Source organism: Lynx canadensis, chromosome B3 (genome assembly GCF_007474595.2).
Source record: "Lynx canadensis isolate LIC74 chromosome B3, mLynCan4.pri.v2, whole genome shotgun sequence".
NCBI lineage: Eukaryota > Metazoa > Chordata > Mammalia > Carnivora > Felidae > Lynx > Lynx canadensis.
The window spans coordinates 106,324,176-106,340,953 of NC_044308.2; the positions used below are offsets into that span (position 1 = coordinate 106,324,176).

At 38.0% G+C, this 16,778-nt stretch overlaps 1 protein-coding gene across 2 annotated transcripts in view; it reads right to left on the minus strand.

Moving 5' to 3' along the window:
- CCDC175 (coiled-coil domain containing 175) overlaps nt 1-16,778 on the minus strand; it is a 77,301-nt gene that overhangs the window by 41,744 nt on the left and 18,779 nt on the right. For both annotated transcript variants that reach the window (XM_030319230.1, XM_030319229.1), the window contains exons 7-11: nt 14,404-14,513; nt 10,540-10,621; nt 6,578-6,714; nt 3,541-3,651; nt 237-308 (exon numbers count right to left, since the gene is read on the minus strand). In XM_030319230.1, the coding sequence (XP_030175090.1) occupies nt 237-308; nt 3,541-3,651; nt 6,578-6,714; nt 10,540-10,621; nt 14,404-14,513 (512 nt within the window). The remainder of the gene's footprint in view (nt 1-236; nt 309-3,540; nt 3,652-6,577; nt 6,715-10,539; nt 10,622-14,403; nt 14,514-16,778) is intronic.

Below are 16,778 nucleotides of genomic sequence, written 5' to 3' on the forward strand. Positions count from 1 at the left end.
TTCAGGGAGCTCACTCGATTGAAATGGAAAACTTTGTTTCTGTTCAAGCCCCCAAATCAAACTAACGAACTGAGAGAACTCACACAATTTAATTTAGGAGAATAATTTCCTTGGACTCTAGCAAGCAACAAGCACTCTGATTTCCTCCCTACTTTGAGGCACTGCGCATTAAGATAACATAGACTTACTCATAACACAAATGAAAAGAAAAAAAAAATTTTTTTTTTTTTTTTTACCGTCTCTGACTTTCTCTTTCCCGGTTGTCATTCAGGATTTTTATTTGTCTCCGATATACTTCCTTTGTTGCTCTAAAAACAGGAAGACATACGCTGGGTTTTGCATTTGTGGAAGCTAGTAGACTACACAAAAGACTTTATGTATAATTCTTATGTACAGTAAGACTACCATCTAATTGGGAGATAAACCAAACCTCGTGTAACAACGAAAGGTAGTCGTAGACTCGTAGAAGGACAATTACGGTTTTGTGCAAGTGCAAACTGATTTTGCAGAATTGTGGTAGACCTAAGGGAAAGGAAGAATAGATTCTGGGGAGGCAGCTGAGGAAGGGACATCGGAGGTTAATGTTTGACAGAGGGAAGAACACAGATTGCCGGAATGAAGGTGCAATATCACCATGGGAAGGACGTCATCATTCACAAAGACGTGGAAAAGGTACACACAAGGTAACAAGTCAAGAGTTATGACCAACATAGACTTGCCACAGACAGAGGACACGAAAGGAAGCAACACAGTGACATAGGAGGGGTGAAGGTCAACAAACTGGTGAGGAACTTTGAATTCCTGACTGAGTCCTGGTTTGATGCAATGTATAATTCAGAAAGCCAATAAAGAGTTTTGTACTAGGGGTAAGTAGTAATTAAGGACGGAAGGGTTTCTTGTGAATCTAGGATGGGTAGAAACATGAAGAGTCTAGCATAGGTATTAGAAACCTTTATTATTTTTATTCCCTCTTTCTCTATGAAGTGCTTCATATGCAGAAATGAAAGTGAAATATGACTTTGTATCTTTTGAAAAATAGAAATATTCAGGGGTGTCTGGGTGACTCAGTTGGTTAAGTATCCGACTTCGGCTCAGCTCATGATCTCACGGTTTGTGAGTTCGAACCCTGTGTCAGGCTCTGTGCTGATAGCTCAGAGCCTGGAGCCTGCTTCAGATTCTGTGTCTCCCTCTCTCTCTCTGCCCCTCCCTGACTCGTGTTCTGTCTCTGTCTCTCAAAAATAAAAACGTTAAAAAAATTAAAAGAAAAATGGAAATAATTCATAGCTAAAACAGAACACATAATGCTGTTAAACTAGCAACACAAATGTGTTCGTGTTTTTTTTTCCTCCATCTAAAATCACAGTGTGGGTTTTTTTTTATGAATATGATTTATTGTCAAATTGGCTTACTTACATACAACATCCAGTGCTCATCCCAACAAGTGCCCTCCTCAATGCCCATCACCCATTTTCCCCTCCCTCTCCACCTCTCCATCCACCCTTAGTTTGTTCTCTGTATTTAAGAGTCTCTTGTGGGTTTGCCTCCCTCCCTCTCTGTTTGTAACTATTTTTTTCCTTTTTTTCTTTTTCTTTTCCACTTCACCCTTCCCTGGAACTCTAAGATTCTTCGCAATGTGCCCAATCTCATTGATTTTATTTATGTATTTAGTTTAATCCACAAAGTAGTTGAACTAGAGTGAAATAACAACAACATTAAAAGTACTAAATGAAAACCAGTATTGGGTCACAAATTTGGCTCTGAGCTTCCTGGTGATGGGAACCATGATGGCACAATAGTTGATTGAATCTGCGTTATTCATGTGGAAAACAAAACCCCTAACTCAACCCGATTCTATTTTCCCACTCTTTCACAGGGAAGGGTTCATAGTTTCCTTTCTGAAACCAACATGAGAAACAGATGTTTAAATATGTTGTTCAACAGTGTAAGGACAAGCAACCTGCACATCCTGCTGTGTTCTAGATTTCTGTTGGCAGGAGTCAAATTTCATCTCCACTTGTCTTAGTTCTGTAAGTTAGTTTCTCCACTGCCCTACACTCAAGTCATAAAATATATTCAAATTATAAAAATAAAAAATATGCAACCCCCTATAATCTCGTAATTCAACTTTTAGGACGTTATTATAAAGAAATAGTTGTATATGTGGATATATGGTAAAGGAGGTTAATTTGAAAAATGCTTATAGTAGAGAAAACACAAAAGCCAAAGCATCAGTAGGGTGCTGGTTACATAAAACATAGTATATTCAGTGAAAGGAATATTAAGCAGCTAAAGAAAGACTGAAGAATGAGGTCCCATATATATGAATTTTGCCGCCTTCTGAAATAGTTTTAAAATCAACAGATAAGTGTAAAAATTAATACAAAGAATTCCCATATACCTTTCACCAATTTCTCCAAGTGTTACCTTTTATCACACTTGCTTTATCATTTTCCCAGATATATTTTTCCAGCTTTTTATGGAGATATGTTGAAATATAATATTGTGTAAGTTACCCAGATACAATTTTAAGTAGATAAATTACAGTTCTAGAAAAGTACAATCCTATTTTTGGGTGTATGTACGCACTCCTATTATAGAAAGCATGCATAGCAAACTGTTAACAGTGAGATCTCTGTGGGGAGACAGAGATTAGGGTCACTTTTATGCTTCTGAGCCACACTTTTTTTTTAAATTTTTTTTAACGTTTATTTATTTTTGAGACAGAGAGAGAGAGAGACAGAGCATGAACAGGGGAGGGGCAGAGAGAGAGGGAGCCACAGAATCGGAAGCAGGCTCCAGGCTCTGAGCCATCAGCCCAGAGCCCGATGAGGGGCTTGAACTCACGGACCGCGAGATCATGACCTGAGCTGAAGTCGGACGCCTAACCGACTGAGCCACCCAGGCGCCCCAAAGCTACTTTTCTACATTTCTACATTTGAATTTTAAAATCACATCAGGCATTACTTATTTTAAATTTTTTTTTTTCAACGTTTATTTATTTTTGGGACAGAGAGAGACAGAGCATGAACGGGGGAGGGGCAGAGAGAGAGGGAGACACAGAATCGGAAACAGGCTCCAGGCTCTGAGCCATCAGCCCAGAGCCTGACGCGGGGCTCGAACTCCCGGACCGCGAGATCGTGACCTGGCTGAAGTCGGACGCTTAACCGACTGCGCCACCCAGGCGCCCCAGGCATTACTTATTTTAATCAGAAAAACTAAAATTAAAAATTAAAGTGATTTAGAATGGCAGAAATGAACACCATAGGGGGTCAGTGTTGTGATAATGTTCAGGCACATTCTTGTTCCTAGACTCCTGATGGGTCCATTTCTCATGTCCAGCAGCTTGCCCAGAACTCAGGACCTGTCTACCCTTTCAACAGTAGATTCAATGATAATGACCCTTCTATACTGTAAAACAGAGACAGTGAATTATAAACCTCCTTTTCTATAGGATATCAGAAACTGATAGATCTATGGTTACCATATATTAAAACAAATGCAGAAAAGAATGATTAAATGTTTCAAGGGCAACAAACATACTGATGAAGTTCCTGGAGTGTGACAAGTCCTTCCTCCATATTTTTGATGTCTACTTTTCTTTGCGATAGGAAGTTTTCTTTCCGACTAATAAATGCCATTTGTTTCTGATTCCTGCCATGAAAAAACCAGAGTTAGCATATGTTGAAAGGTGAAATCATCTTTTTTAACTCTTCAGCATGAGGGGACATTGCAATCACAAATAAGAATGTAGAATGTAGGCTGCCAAGTTTGGTTCATCAACTATTTACTGAACAAATTAGGAAAATAGAAACAAAGTCTTTTTGCTAGTGGTGGTGAAATCTAAACTCATGAAAATTCCTAAGCCATGGAGAGAGCATGAACTGCTGTAGTCACCATAAAACCACAAGAACAGTTCTGTCCCTAGCACTCTGTCCCTCTGAGCAGGGGTGTCTCTTTTAATACATTTATCAATTCTACCATGTTCTTTTGTGAAAGGTGAAGGGGTCAGTTAGACCAACTTTAAATACTGGCTTTGCCTCTTTCTAGCAGTGTGACCCTGAAGGAAACTTCACCTGGAGATGAGCCTCAGTATCTCCATCCATAAAATAGGGATCATAATACCTATCTCAACAGCTATAAGGATTAAATGAGCTATAAAGTGCTCACTCCAGTGTGTGGGACTCATGAGGCACTTTGTAAAAAGTGGTTATCTTTTGTCTCCAATTTGCAGAGAGAATAATAGGAAGTATACAGTTTTGTTCAATTTCAGTTTTTTCCAGACATTGATAGGGGCATTCCTGTAACAGAAAGTGCTTTAAATAAGCGTCTCGTCTTCTTCAAAACTTCTATGGACTGAACTGTGTTCAGTCCCTAAAATTTGTGTGTTGAAGCCCTAACACCCAATGTGATGGTATTGGAAGGTGAGGCTTTTGTGAAGTGATGAGGTCACCTGATTAGATGAGGTCATGGCGAAGAGGCTCCTTGTAAGAAGAGACACCAGGAAGTTTGTTTTCTCCCTATTTCTACCATGTAAAAACACAGCAAGAAGGCAGCCTTGTGCAAGCCAGGAAAAAGGGCTCTCACCAGAACCCAACCATGCTGGCACCCTGATATTGGATCTCCATCCTCTGGAACTGTGAGAAATAAATTTCCGTTGTTTAAACCACCCAGTCTATGGTGCTTAGTCATGGCAGCCCAAGCTGAAGACAAAAACCAATAACAATAGTAAATGTTTTAGTGTTACAATGATTTGTCATCAGCACATTATCAATTCTACCATGTTATTTTATGAAAGGTGAAGGGGTCAGTTAGACCAACTTTAAATACTGGCTTTACCTCTTTCTAGCAGTGTAACCTTGAAGGAAACTTTACCTGTAGATGAGTACTGATTAACTCAGTACTGATCTGGGGAAATTTTTTTTTGCTGAAAAAAGCTACTGAAAGCAGACTCTTGGTAGGTTTTTCAGTTGAATGAGATACAATGATTGTAACTACTCTTTGCAGCTCACATGCTGCAATGACCATAAACTCAGTTTCACCTCAGTGTGCCTGGACGCTGTAATTACACTTCTGTGTGATCTAACTTTGTCTGTCGTAATGGATCATTACTTATAGAATTCATGCTTGCAAGATGTTATTCTGTATTTGTTAAGAAAATATTGGTGAATGCCCACTATCTGCTAAGCAATGTACAAGGTCCTGGGGATGTAGCACTGAGTAAATACCCTGATCTGTTCATAGTTCAGTGGAAACAAGAGATTTATAGACTACTTATGACAATGCAGTGACTGATGAAAAGGAATGGCATCAGAGGGATGTTTCAGAAGGATCATTCCGGTGGAAGGAAGGTGAACAACTTAAGGGTGGTAAAGCAGAAAGTGGGGAGAACTTTGGAGGGACAAGCCAGTGCAAAGAAGCTGAAAGAGGTGACAAGAATGGAGTTGGAGAGAAGAATGGGATATATTTGAGAGATATCCGGGAGGTGGAATTGACAAGCGTTGGTGCTTGAATGGAGTCCAACGGGTAGTAAAAGATAGGAATTTCCTTGAATAATTTCCCAGTCTCTGGGTTAGGGGATTGTGTCAATGACCAAACCCTTCACAGAGTTAGGGAAGAGATGGCAGAGCCAGTTTCTGATGAAGGTAGATCTCACAGTTTCTCTAAACAGTCTCATGGAGTAAAAGCAGGATTATTTTTTCAAGAATCTGATGTAGAAGTAAATATAATGCCCATGGTGTTTATGGATTTGATCTAACCCATATGAGGAAAGCATTACTCAGTGCATATACAGGCAGATGAGGAGTGTGTTTATTTTTAGGTAAATATTTCATCGTTGTCAATAGATTTTAAAACTAGGATGAACTTAAGTAGAGAGTCACCATTTTTTTTTACTGTAAACTTTTTACAATGTTTTTTTTAATATATGAAATTTATTGTCAAATTGGTTTCCATACAACACCCAGTGCTCATCCCAAAAGGTGCCCTCCTCAATACCCATCACCCACCCTCCCCTCCCTCCCACCCCCCAACAACCCTCTGTTCTCAGTTTTTTTTTTTTTAAATTTTTTTTTCAACGTTTATTTATTTTTGGGACAGAGAGAGACAGAGCATGAATGGGGGAGGGGCAGAGAGAGGGGGAGGCACAGAATCGGAAACAGGCTCCAGGCTCTGAGCCATCAGCCCAGAGCCCAACGCGGGGCTCGAACTCACGGACCGCGAGATCGTGACCTGGCTGAAGTCGGACGCCTAACCGACTGCGCCACCCAGGCGCCCCTGTTCTCAGTTTTTAAGAGTCTCTTATGCTTTGGCTCTCTCCCACTCTAACCTCTTTTTTTTTTTCTTCCCCTCCCCCATGGGTTTCTGTTAAGTTTCTCAGGATCCACATAAGAGTGAAAACATATGGTATCTGTCTTTCTCTGTATGGCTTATTTCACTTAGCATCACACTCTCCAGTTCCATCCATGTTGCTACAAAGGGCCATATTTCATTCTTTAGAGAGTCACCATTTTGATCCCAAGGAAAGCACCCCATAACCATAACATGTTGATTCATGTACAGATCATGGATAGAAACATACTCATTATAAGTGTTCTGTTTCTGTATAAAAACTTTCTCCTCCTCACTTAAGACAATCTTATATTGTCTGGTAAGAGTATGCAATTTCTCCTGTAGATCTTTGCTTTCTAAATGATTTTTGTGTAGTTTTTCAGCCATCTAGGGAAAAAAAAAGCAATTAGAGGACACATTTCCTTTGATGGGAGTCAGTCATGTGGCAACTCTAGAGCACTGGGTATGTTACTTAGCATACAATAATTATGCCATAAATGTTGAGTGATTTAATTCTGTATCAAATATGCAGTTATACATTTTGGGGCCTCTCCTATAAATTATGACAAAAGTATAGAAAGGTAGTAGACACTGATGCAAAAACCACAGAGTAAATCATTCATATTGAAATAAGCATTGAGATTAATAAACTGAGATCATTCAACAGGATCCATAAGTCCTTTTCCCAGAAGATAAATTACACTAGGGAAGAAAATGTAACACCCATAGAAGCTCTTGCTCAAAACCTCTTTGATGAGATACTAGGTCTGCTTCTTGTTAAATATTTCTATTCAAGGACAAAACTAATGTTTATTAGGGAACTTTATATTCAAGAAGTTTGTGTTTAAAATGTCTCTATTGAATTGCTTCAAAAGAGGTAAGAAAGTTATGTTTAGTACAAGTGATGGGCTGAGTAGTTCACAATAACCTTTTGGCTGAGTATTACTAGAATAGCTGGATGAAAAAATATCTTAGAAGTGTTGAAGAACTAACAAGATAATGACTAATTCTACAAGAAATCAAGAATCCATAATAGAGGGCACTGGGGTGGCTTAGTTGGTTAAGCATCTGAATCTTGATTTTGGCTCGGGTCATGATCCCACAGTCATGGGATCGAGTCCTGCATTATTGGGCTCTGTGATGGGTGTAGAGCTTTCTTAGGGTTCTCTCTCCTTGTTCCTCTTCCCCTCCCTTGCTCTCTCTCTCACTCTCAAAAAAAAAAAAAATCCAGAGTAGTAAATCTAGCACTGAAAACTCCTTTTACCCTAAGGACATTGACTGATATGGAAGAAACCACTTGGAAATGGAATTTTAGTTCTCTTACCTGACAAGAGGGACAAAAATCAACAGAGTTCATCCAGGTATTGAGTTTGATAAATCTTCTACCACTTTAACCTGTGGTCTCAAAAAGCTTCATGCTCTGGAGAAGGGTAAATTGGAAGCTAATAAGCCATGGCCCAGCCTAATTTTGATCACCAGGGAACCTAAGGGTGCATTAAAAGTGGTTTGGGACTGGTAATACCCCAGCCATCTGATGGAAGTGAATTAGTCTGTTCCTGGAAAAGATATGATCATCCTAAGCTTCAAATTGTTTTTACAAACTTTTTCCCCCCCAAATACAATGTCTGGTATACAGTTTTCTACTAGGAACAGAAGGAAATAAGACAGCATGAAAAAAAATTGGCAGAAGCAAAAGACTACAGAAACAAACCTATAAAAACATCAGATATTGAGTGGAATTAGATACTGAACTATACAAATATTGTGTTTACTATAATCAAAGAAATGTTAGACATACTTGAAAATTATGGCAAGGAATTGAAATAGACAATGCAGATTTGAAAATTACCAATTTAAAAAATTCAATATCCAAAATTAACAGCTGAAATAAGACCATCCTGCCCAGAATACAGCAGGGGGAGACAAAAGATAGAAAACATGAAAGAGAGGGTAAAAAAACATAGAGGATGTGTTTATTAGCACAAATAATTGTATACACACATGTGCATACATATATATATACAATTGGAGTCTCAGACAAAGAGGAAAGGGAAGGAAATATGTGAGCAGATAACGGCTAAGAATTTTGCAGAACTTGCAAAATACAGCAATTTACAGATCTAAGCAGCCCAATAAATCCCAAAGCAGGAGAAATAAAAAGAAAATGTGGACATATGATAGTGAAAGTGAATAAGTCAAGGGGAACAAAGAAGACCTAAAGTAAATGAGGTACACCACTTTCATGGATTGGAAGCCTTGATATTGTAAGAATGTGACATTCTCCCCAAACTGATCTATAGATATAATGCAACCCCAGTCCAAATGCAAACAGGTTTTTTTGGCAGGACTTGACAGACTGACAGAAATTCAAAGGGCCGAGAACAGTGAAAGCAATCTTGAAGAACAAAGTGGAAGGATTTATACTGCTAACTATAAAGGCTTATGTTAAAAGCTGCTAATTACGAAAGTCTGGTTTTAATGTGAGGGGAGACAAGTCCAAAGGAACACAATAGAGAGTCCACAGATCTACACACATATTTACAATGTATTTATGATCTGCCGTTGATTTATGACAAACTTACCCTTATAGTATAGTGCAGGAAAAGATGTTCTTTTCATTAAATGGTGCTAGATAATCTTATGGAAAAATATGAACCTTGACCACCATCTCACAGCATGCGCACACGCGCGTGCGTGCACACACACACACACACACACACACACACACACAGATTCCAGATGGCTTGTAGTCCTAAATGTGAAAGGGCAAACAATAAATCTTCTAGAAGATCATGAAATAATATCTTCATGACAAAGGACATAAAAACCAAAAAGGAAAAGATTGATAAACTGTACTTCATTGCAACTAATAAATTATACCCGTCAAAAGATATGTATGTACATAAGGATTGTACATTTATATTGTGTGTACTGTTCTGTGTGTAATATCTTGTAATAAAAAAAATTAAAATAAAGTTAGAATAGAATTTCATCACTGAACTTGTCTCCTACACCTCATGAGAATTAAGATTGGCTGCCACCAAGAGTCCAGTGGAAATAGTAAATGGGTCAGAGCCCTGATCCCTTTGAAGCAGTCACTGACTTGAACTCACGGAATTTGGCTGACGGCTATGAATTAAAGCGAAACCCCTTTGCATTTGCCCTTTGAGCAAGTAAGCCATGCCAGTGTAGGGGTCCTGGATTTTCCAGACAGTTGGGGCCTGCAAACTACGGAGCTATCATCTGAAGCCTGCCTGGCAGCTTCAGGAAATAAACGGAAAGGAAAAAGAAATCCTTTGCCCAGAAAATGAAAGACAACTTTAAAAACCAACCAACTGACCACCCAGCCAACCTACCAACCTTGTCTAGTTTCTGTCTTTCAGAATCTTCACAACTAAAGAAGCAGACTAGGTCTAACCTGGAGGGAAGCCGTCCCTGATGCCGTTAGCTCATAACCAAATGGAAAGAATGTAACCGGTTCAAATCATTCTTATAGAAGAGATCCACAGTGTACTGTTTTATATTCTATTTGTCACGCAATAATATCTTATGAGCTATTACTTAATCAAGGCCCTTTTGTTGGACTTTAATTGTATCTTCCCCCTAATTTTTCAATTATTATAAGGAATGCTTTAGTGAATACCTTGTGGATAAATTTTGGTTTATACCCGTAGTTAAGTACTTATGATATTTCTTTTTACCAAAATTTAAAATGTCTAGAGAATTCTCCTGGATGCTAATCTGACTCAAATATTTCACTGCTTACTAAGCACAGTATGGGTTGCTAGACTTTACAGGTACCACACAACAGCGAGAGGGTCCCATTTTTTTCTAAATAATTCGGATGAAAAATACCCATTGATCTGGATATTTCTAATGTATTATAACCATAACCACATGAAAAGTTACCAAACAAAGATTCACTTTCACATAGACAACATTTGCTCTTTCATATATTTAAAATATTTGGGGAGGGAATAAAAATCTTTAAATCAATTACTGCAAAAGATCATGATTATTATATTATATTATATTATATTATATTATATATATAATACACAATATATAGTATAATATATATTATTATATTATCATTATTATATCATGAAAAATCTACTTTTGGAAAATTTCACATTTCTCAAATATATTTAAAATATTAACTAAAAATAAAAACGAATAATAATCTAAAAGGCGTAATTTCCATCTTCCTACCTGCTTTATCTTCTGCAAAATTTCATCTTTTTCAACACTAGATGAATCTTCCAGTTTTTCCTTGTTATTCATAAAAAAATGCCTATGATCAAAGGAAGCCAAACAGATTCATATTAGGGCATGTTTTCCAGTAAAGCCACATTTATTTATGACTCCAGAAACTTCCAGTCCCCATCTTCCTATACAACATATTTATGGGTATATTCACAAAACTAAGCAAAAATTTTTTTACTTGTTTGATGAATTAATACTTCATTTATTAAGAAGTAATTATTAAACACTTGTCCTCTGCAGGTATTATAGGTACTAGAGATACAGCACAGGTGAAGTCCCTGCCCTCATGGAAATTACACTCTAGTGAAGTAGAATATAAGTTATCAAAATAACAATAACAATTATTATTATTATTTCAGATAGTGTTAAGTGCTTTAAAGAACACAAAGTAGGGTGAAGGACAGAGAAATCCTGAGAGTGAGGGTATTATTGTAGATAGGTGGTAATGGAAGGCTTCTTGAGATGATCTGTGAAAGACCTGAATGATGAAAAGGAGCCAGATAGGTGAAGATCTGAAGAAAGAGCTTTTCATGTAGAAGGAACAGTCAGTGATAATATCTTGAGTCAAGAACAAGTTTTGGGTATTTGGTGAAGAGACAATTATGAGAAAGTTGGAGAGGCAGACAGAGACTAGATCACGTAGGGTCTCAAGGACAGAGGAGAAGTTCAGATATCATTGTGAAGGGAACCAGGGGAGAATTTAAGCAGAGGAGAGACATGAACTGATTTACATCTTGTAAAGATGACTGTGGCTACTTAGTGGAGAAAGACAACAATACAGGAAGACAGACTATGTAGAAGGCTACAGCAGTGGTCAAGAAGAGAAAACGGTGGTTCAGACTAAAGTTGAAGTGGTGAAAGTAGTGAGAAATAGTTGGATCTGCCTTTGGATTTGGCTGGAGGTTGGGTTAGGGTTAGGTAGTGAGGAAAACAGGATTGATGCATGATTCCTAGGTTTTTGGCTAGATTAACTAGGTAAATGGCGATACGGAAGACTGACGGAAGAGCTGTTTCAAGGAGGTGGGAAATTAAGAGTTCCGTTTAGGACGTGTTGTATTTGAGATATCTAACAGATATCCTTCAAACGGACAGGTCAAATATGCTGGAGAGGTCAAATATGCATTTAGAACTCTGTGCTGGATATTTAATTTGGGAGTCATTGGGGTACAGAAGGTATATAACACCATAAGACTGGATCAAATCATGTATGGAGAGTATGAATAGAGAAGGGCTGAGAACTCCAAAATTTAGAGCCAGAGAGAAGAACTGGAACAAATAAAGGGCCCTAAAAAGGGGCAGTTTAGTGAGTGACATAAGAAAATATGATGTTGGGGCGCCTGGGTGGATCAGTCGGTTGAGCGTCCGACTTTGGCTCAGGTCACGATCTCGCGGTCCGTGAGTTCGAGCCCCGCGTCGGGCTCTGTGCTGACTGCTCAGAGCCTGGAGCCTGTTTCACATTCTGTGTCTCCCTCTCTCTCTGACCCTCCCCCGTTCATGCTCTGTCTCTCTCTGTCTCAAAAATAAATAAACGTTAAAAAAAATTTTTTTAAAAGAAAATATGATGTTTGGGAGGCCAAGGGAAGAAAGTATTTCAAGAAGGTGGAAATGTGTCAAATTCCATTAAGAATTCAAGAACTTTAAGGAATAGGCTAAATCATTAACGTTTGGCAGTACAGGTCATTGGTAATCAGGAAAATCTTGAAGTCATTTCAACCCTTCTAAAAAAGCATCTATAATTTTCATAGCCTTCACTGCAATGGTAAGTGTATACTCAGGGTCACAAATTGGATACCATTTATATACGACATTTAGTTTCCAACTTCCTGTGTGCTGAAAACTAGCTGAATGGTGAAGAAAGACCATACTCGGTTAGAAATGTAGGCACAGGATTTGCCTTTATTATGCAAACACATCATGCTGGACGTCAATAATAATAATGAATAAGGTTTAAACTATCAATGCTTCCTGTGGACTTGTGGAGCATTTATGTTCTCTCAACTGTCCACACACAGAATTTTAACTCATGTTTGAGTGATTTGTTTTTCCTCAATATTTGGACCTCAAAACATGTAACAAGCTTGGAAATTAAAGACTTTATGGGGGAAAAATAAAGTTTATTGATTAATAGGAAGATGAGTTGGTGCAAATTATTTTAGTTTATTGTATAATTTATTCTTAAAGAATCTTATGGGCTATTATAAAACAACACTGTTTGACTCTTCAAATCTACCAACCAAGATTTAGGTGCCTTTTCTCACTTCCATAAATTGAGTAAATGAACTAAAGGAGAAAACAGAAAGAACGTAAGAATTTTCTTTTAATTTGCTTGGTAGTAAAGAAAAACGGTATAGTTTTATTAGTAACAAAGGGGGTAACTGAAATCTTCAATCACCAAATTAACCAAATGCACTTTTCCTCACAGAGATTCCATATGAATGAAAACTCTTGAAAAGCTGGGATAAAAAAAAAATGATGAGCCATTAAAAGTAGAAGATCAATGAATCCCCATTTCATTCTTGAATGTATATTTAAAACAAATTAGCTAACATGAAGACTACTTATCAATAAAACTTCATCAGTATAGCAAGTTTTTAAATCATAACTCCTAGAAATAACTGAAGACCTGATCTGTATCTTCCTCTATGATTATTTGCCTAGTTTTTCTTCAAAATATGCATGAACTAAAACTATTGAATCACTTTCAAAGAAAAAGATTTTTTTATTTTGAGTTTTAGTTGTAGTATGACTCGAGCTTTCATACTTCTTTTTAAAAAATTATTTATTTTTAAGTAAACTCTTTGCCCAACATGGACTCAAACTCACAACCCCAAGATCAAGAGTCACAGGCTCCACTCACTGAACCAGCCAGGCACCCCAAGATTTTAAATTTTTAAATCTGGTACTGAGTGCAAAGATTATTGCCTATTTTATGGCCTGATGATGGTAGAATAGCACTGTACTGTTGGCAACCGCTGTTTTAGAAAACATATAAATCACAAAACATTTACTCCTACATAGAAATAAGCTATATTATAATGAGATTACACATGGGAAGTTACTTGCCTTTTGGGGAACCTACTAAGTCCAAAATTTGTCTTTTAAACTGCCAGCAGAATCTAGGGGAAGGCCTGGACGCCATATTTGTACTACAAGACCCCACTCTTCCTGGTCAGAGCTGAGCCAAACACCTTCTGAAGGGAAAAAAAATCTGGGAATTCTCCTGGGAGAAGTCTGTGGGCCAATCTCTAAAGATAGATGGACCTGTGACAGGTAACCTTTGAGGGTTTGGAATGGCCATGTTTAGCCATGAGCTCCCCAAGGAGAGAACATAGTATGTAGATAGAGAATGAAACATGGTTCCCAAAAGGAAGCAGAGACTGTTCCTTGGGATGGACAGATTTCCTTAAGTTTATGGTTCTAGTCCCACGGGTTTTGCCCTGAAATATCCTTGTATTTTTTTCAATAAGTTCTGTAAGTCCCCCTTGACTAAGAACCACAACTATCATAGCAACGGTAGGTGAACCTACAGGAGGTTCCACTAATGCCATCCCCTGGGGGCATATTTGTTTGTAGGGAATCAGGAACTAAAGTGGGGACAATTCATACAGGATTGTATCCTCCTCAATTTTTTCTCTTGATCATGTGGAAGACTGGTTAATTTCCAAACGAAGAGGTGGTTTTATAAAGCTGACAATTGCAAATTTTAGTAAATTAAGAGAATATAGTTCTCAATCTAATATTAAAAAAAATTTTTAATGAAAAAATATAACATCTAGAAACGTTTTAGTAAAAATAAAGCATTGAACTTACATTTTATCCTCCAGGATCTTACAGGATTTCTTCATTTCTTCAATCTCTTGTTCCCAATGCCTTATTGATTCTTGTAGTTGTGCTATCTCTAAATTGTGATCACTAAGAACCTATTGATAATTCAATAAAATTATGGTATTCAATTGTCACCAAATGATTCATGGAAGTGTTCAATTCACTAAATATTCATGTATCACTTATTCAACTTTTACATTGGGGGTACCTTTAGCTAAGATAAAAAGCAATCATTAAAATTATTTATTCATAGAACAAACTTGGACGGAAATAATTCTGAAATCATCAGAAAAAAACCCTACAATTTTGGAGAGAGAGCAACCAAATATAGCAACAAGAATATGAAAACTATAAAAACAACTTTTAAGACATGAATTCATTTTGGCTACCTTTTAAAATAAGTCTAAACAAATCTGTATTTTCATAATCATTTTCAAAATATTCCAGGACATTAGAATGAGTATTATTTAAAAAAAAAAAAAAAAAGTAAAAACAAGTTACCTTAACTGACAAATATGCTCAGGTTAAGAGAAGTTTTCTTAATATTAATCAGTATTTTGGAAATGTAACAGCTGGGTGCTGTGGTAAAATATTAACATCATTTAAAAGAATGAAGTATTGGGGCACCTGGGTGGCGCAGTCGGTTGGGCGTCCGACTTCAGCCAGGTCACGATCTCGCGGTCCCGGAGTTGGAGCCCCGCGTCAGGCTCTGGGCTGATGGCTCGGAGCCTGGAGCCTGTTTCCGATTCTGTGTCTCCCTCTCTCTCTGCCCCTCCCCCGTTCATGCTCTGTCTCTCTCTGTCCCAAAAATAAATAAACGTTGAAAAAAAAATTTATAAAAAAATAAATAAATAAAAGAATGAAGTATGAATAGAGAAAACTCCAAGTGGCACATGTGTTAACAATGCAGTTTTGGGATAAAGAAAGGGGGTGGCAAACAAATTAGAGCCTTGGGTCTGCACTACAGCTGTGAGGGAGAAATGGAAGGGAGAGAAAGTTCATCAAATTCCACTGCTCCCTGGCATGGAGTCACCACTCGCCTTCAGTCCCCCCTGCCCTGGGCATGTAGGCCACCTCAAGAATCACACACCATTATTCTTTCCTGGCAACATCACCTCAGCTTGACCGGGCTGCAGAGTCATCTAAAATGAAGACACCCCTGGAAGATTAACCTGGAATGTCCTGTTGCCTCAGTCCACAGCCAAAGCCTGTTTTCTAATCGTGGATGGTGAGAGTAACAACCCCAATAACCACCTTTACCAAATACAAAGCACTCAGCTAAAAGTCTTATGGGCATGACCTCACTTGAGCTTCTAGCCCTTTGAAGTAGGCAGTATTATCACCCCATTTTATAGGTGCGGAAACGTCAGGTTGATAGAGTTAAAAATGTGACCCCAGGTCTCTGTGACACTCAAGTTTGTGCTTTAAACACTATTCTCCTGCAGTAAAGTGGAGTTAGGGTGGGCATGTTGGCTTATGGGAGGTGGCGATGACGCTGGAGGTGAGTTTATCCTTGCCATCTTCTAGCCTTGCATAATTTGATCTTAGAGATCTTTGGAGCACAGGTGAAGGAATGTATACTGTGTCTTCCCAATTGAGTTGATGGAGTACCTGACTCATGACCTATGAGATGCAAACAAAGGCAGGAGCTTGGGCCTGCAGATAAAGTCTATCTGATATAACCCTTCTGTTCTCCTTTGAATCTAGCCTCACTCATGCTTGCTTACTATACAGATATTTGAAAAACAGATAATGATTATTTATCTATCTACTGATTTATTTATTGCACCTGCATGCAAGAGTGGGGGAGAGGCAGAAGGGGGGAGAGAGACTCCTAAGAAGCCTCCACGCCCAGCACGCAGCCTAATGACCTGGACCCAATCCCACGACCCTGGGATCGTGACCTATGCCAAAATCAAGATTTGGAGGCTTAACTGACTGAGCTGCCCAGGCACCCCAATGATCTTAAAAACACATACTGGGGAGAAATTTTGATTCTACTAATATTCTGTAATTGGATATCATAATAGACACACTGTAACTAAGATGATCAGAATGATCAGAACCACTCTATAAAAAATATAAGGGAAGTAGCTGAGTATTCTGATGAGAAGTGTGATGTTTCTGGTAAGAAATGTGATGACTGTTGCCCCATATAGTTTTACATGTAATTCTCAATACAGATAGAAGAAATACACCAAAGACTCGTTAATTCAACTAATTGCAATAGAAGATTAGCAGGCATTTCTGTTTTAATTAACACAGAAGGGGTATTATCATTACCCTCTTCCATTAGAACCATCTGAATAAGCTTCAGTTTTCTTATCTTTAAAATAAGGATAATCCTCACAAAACATTTA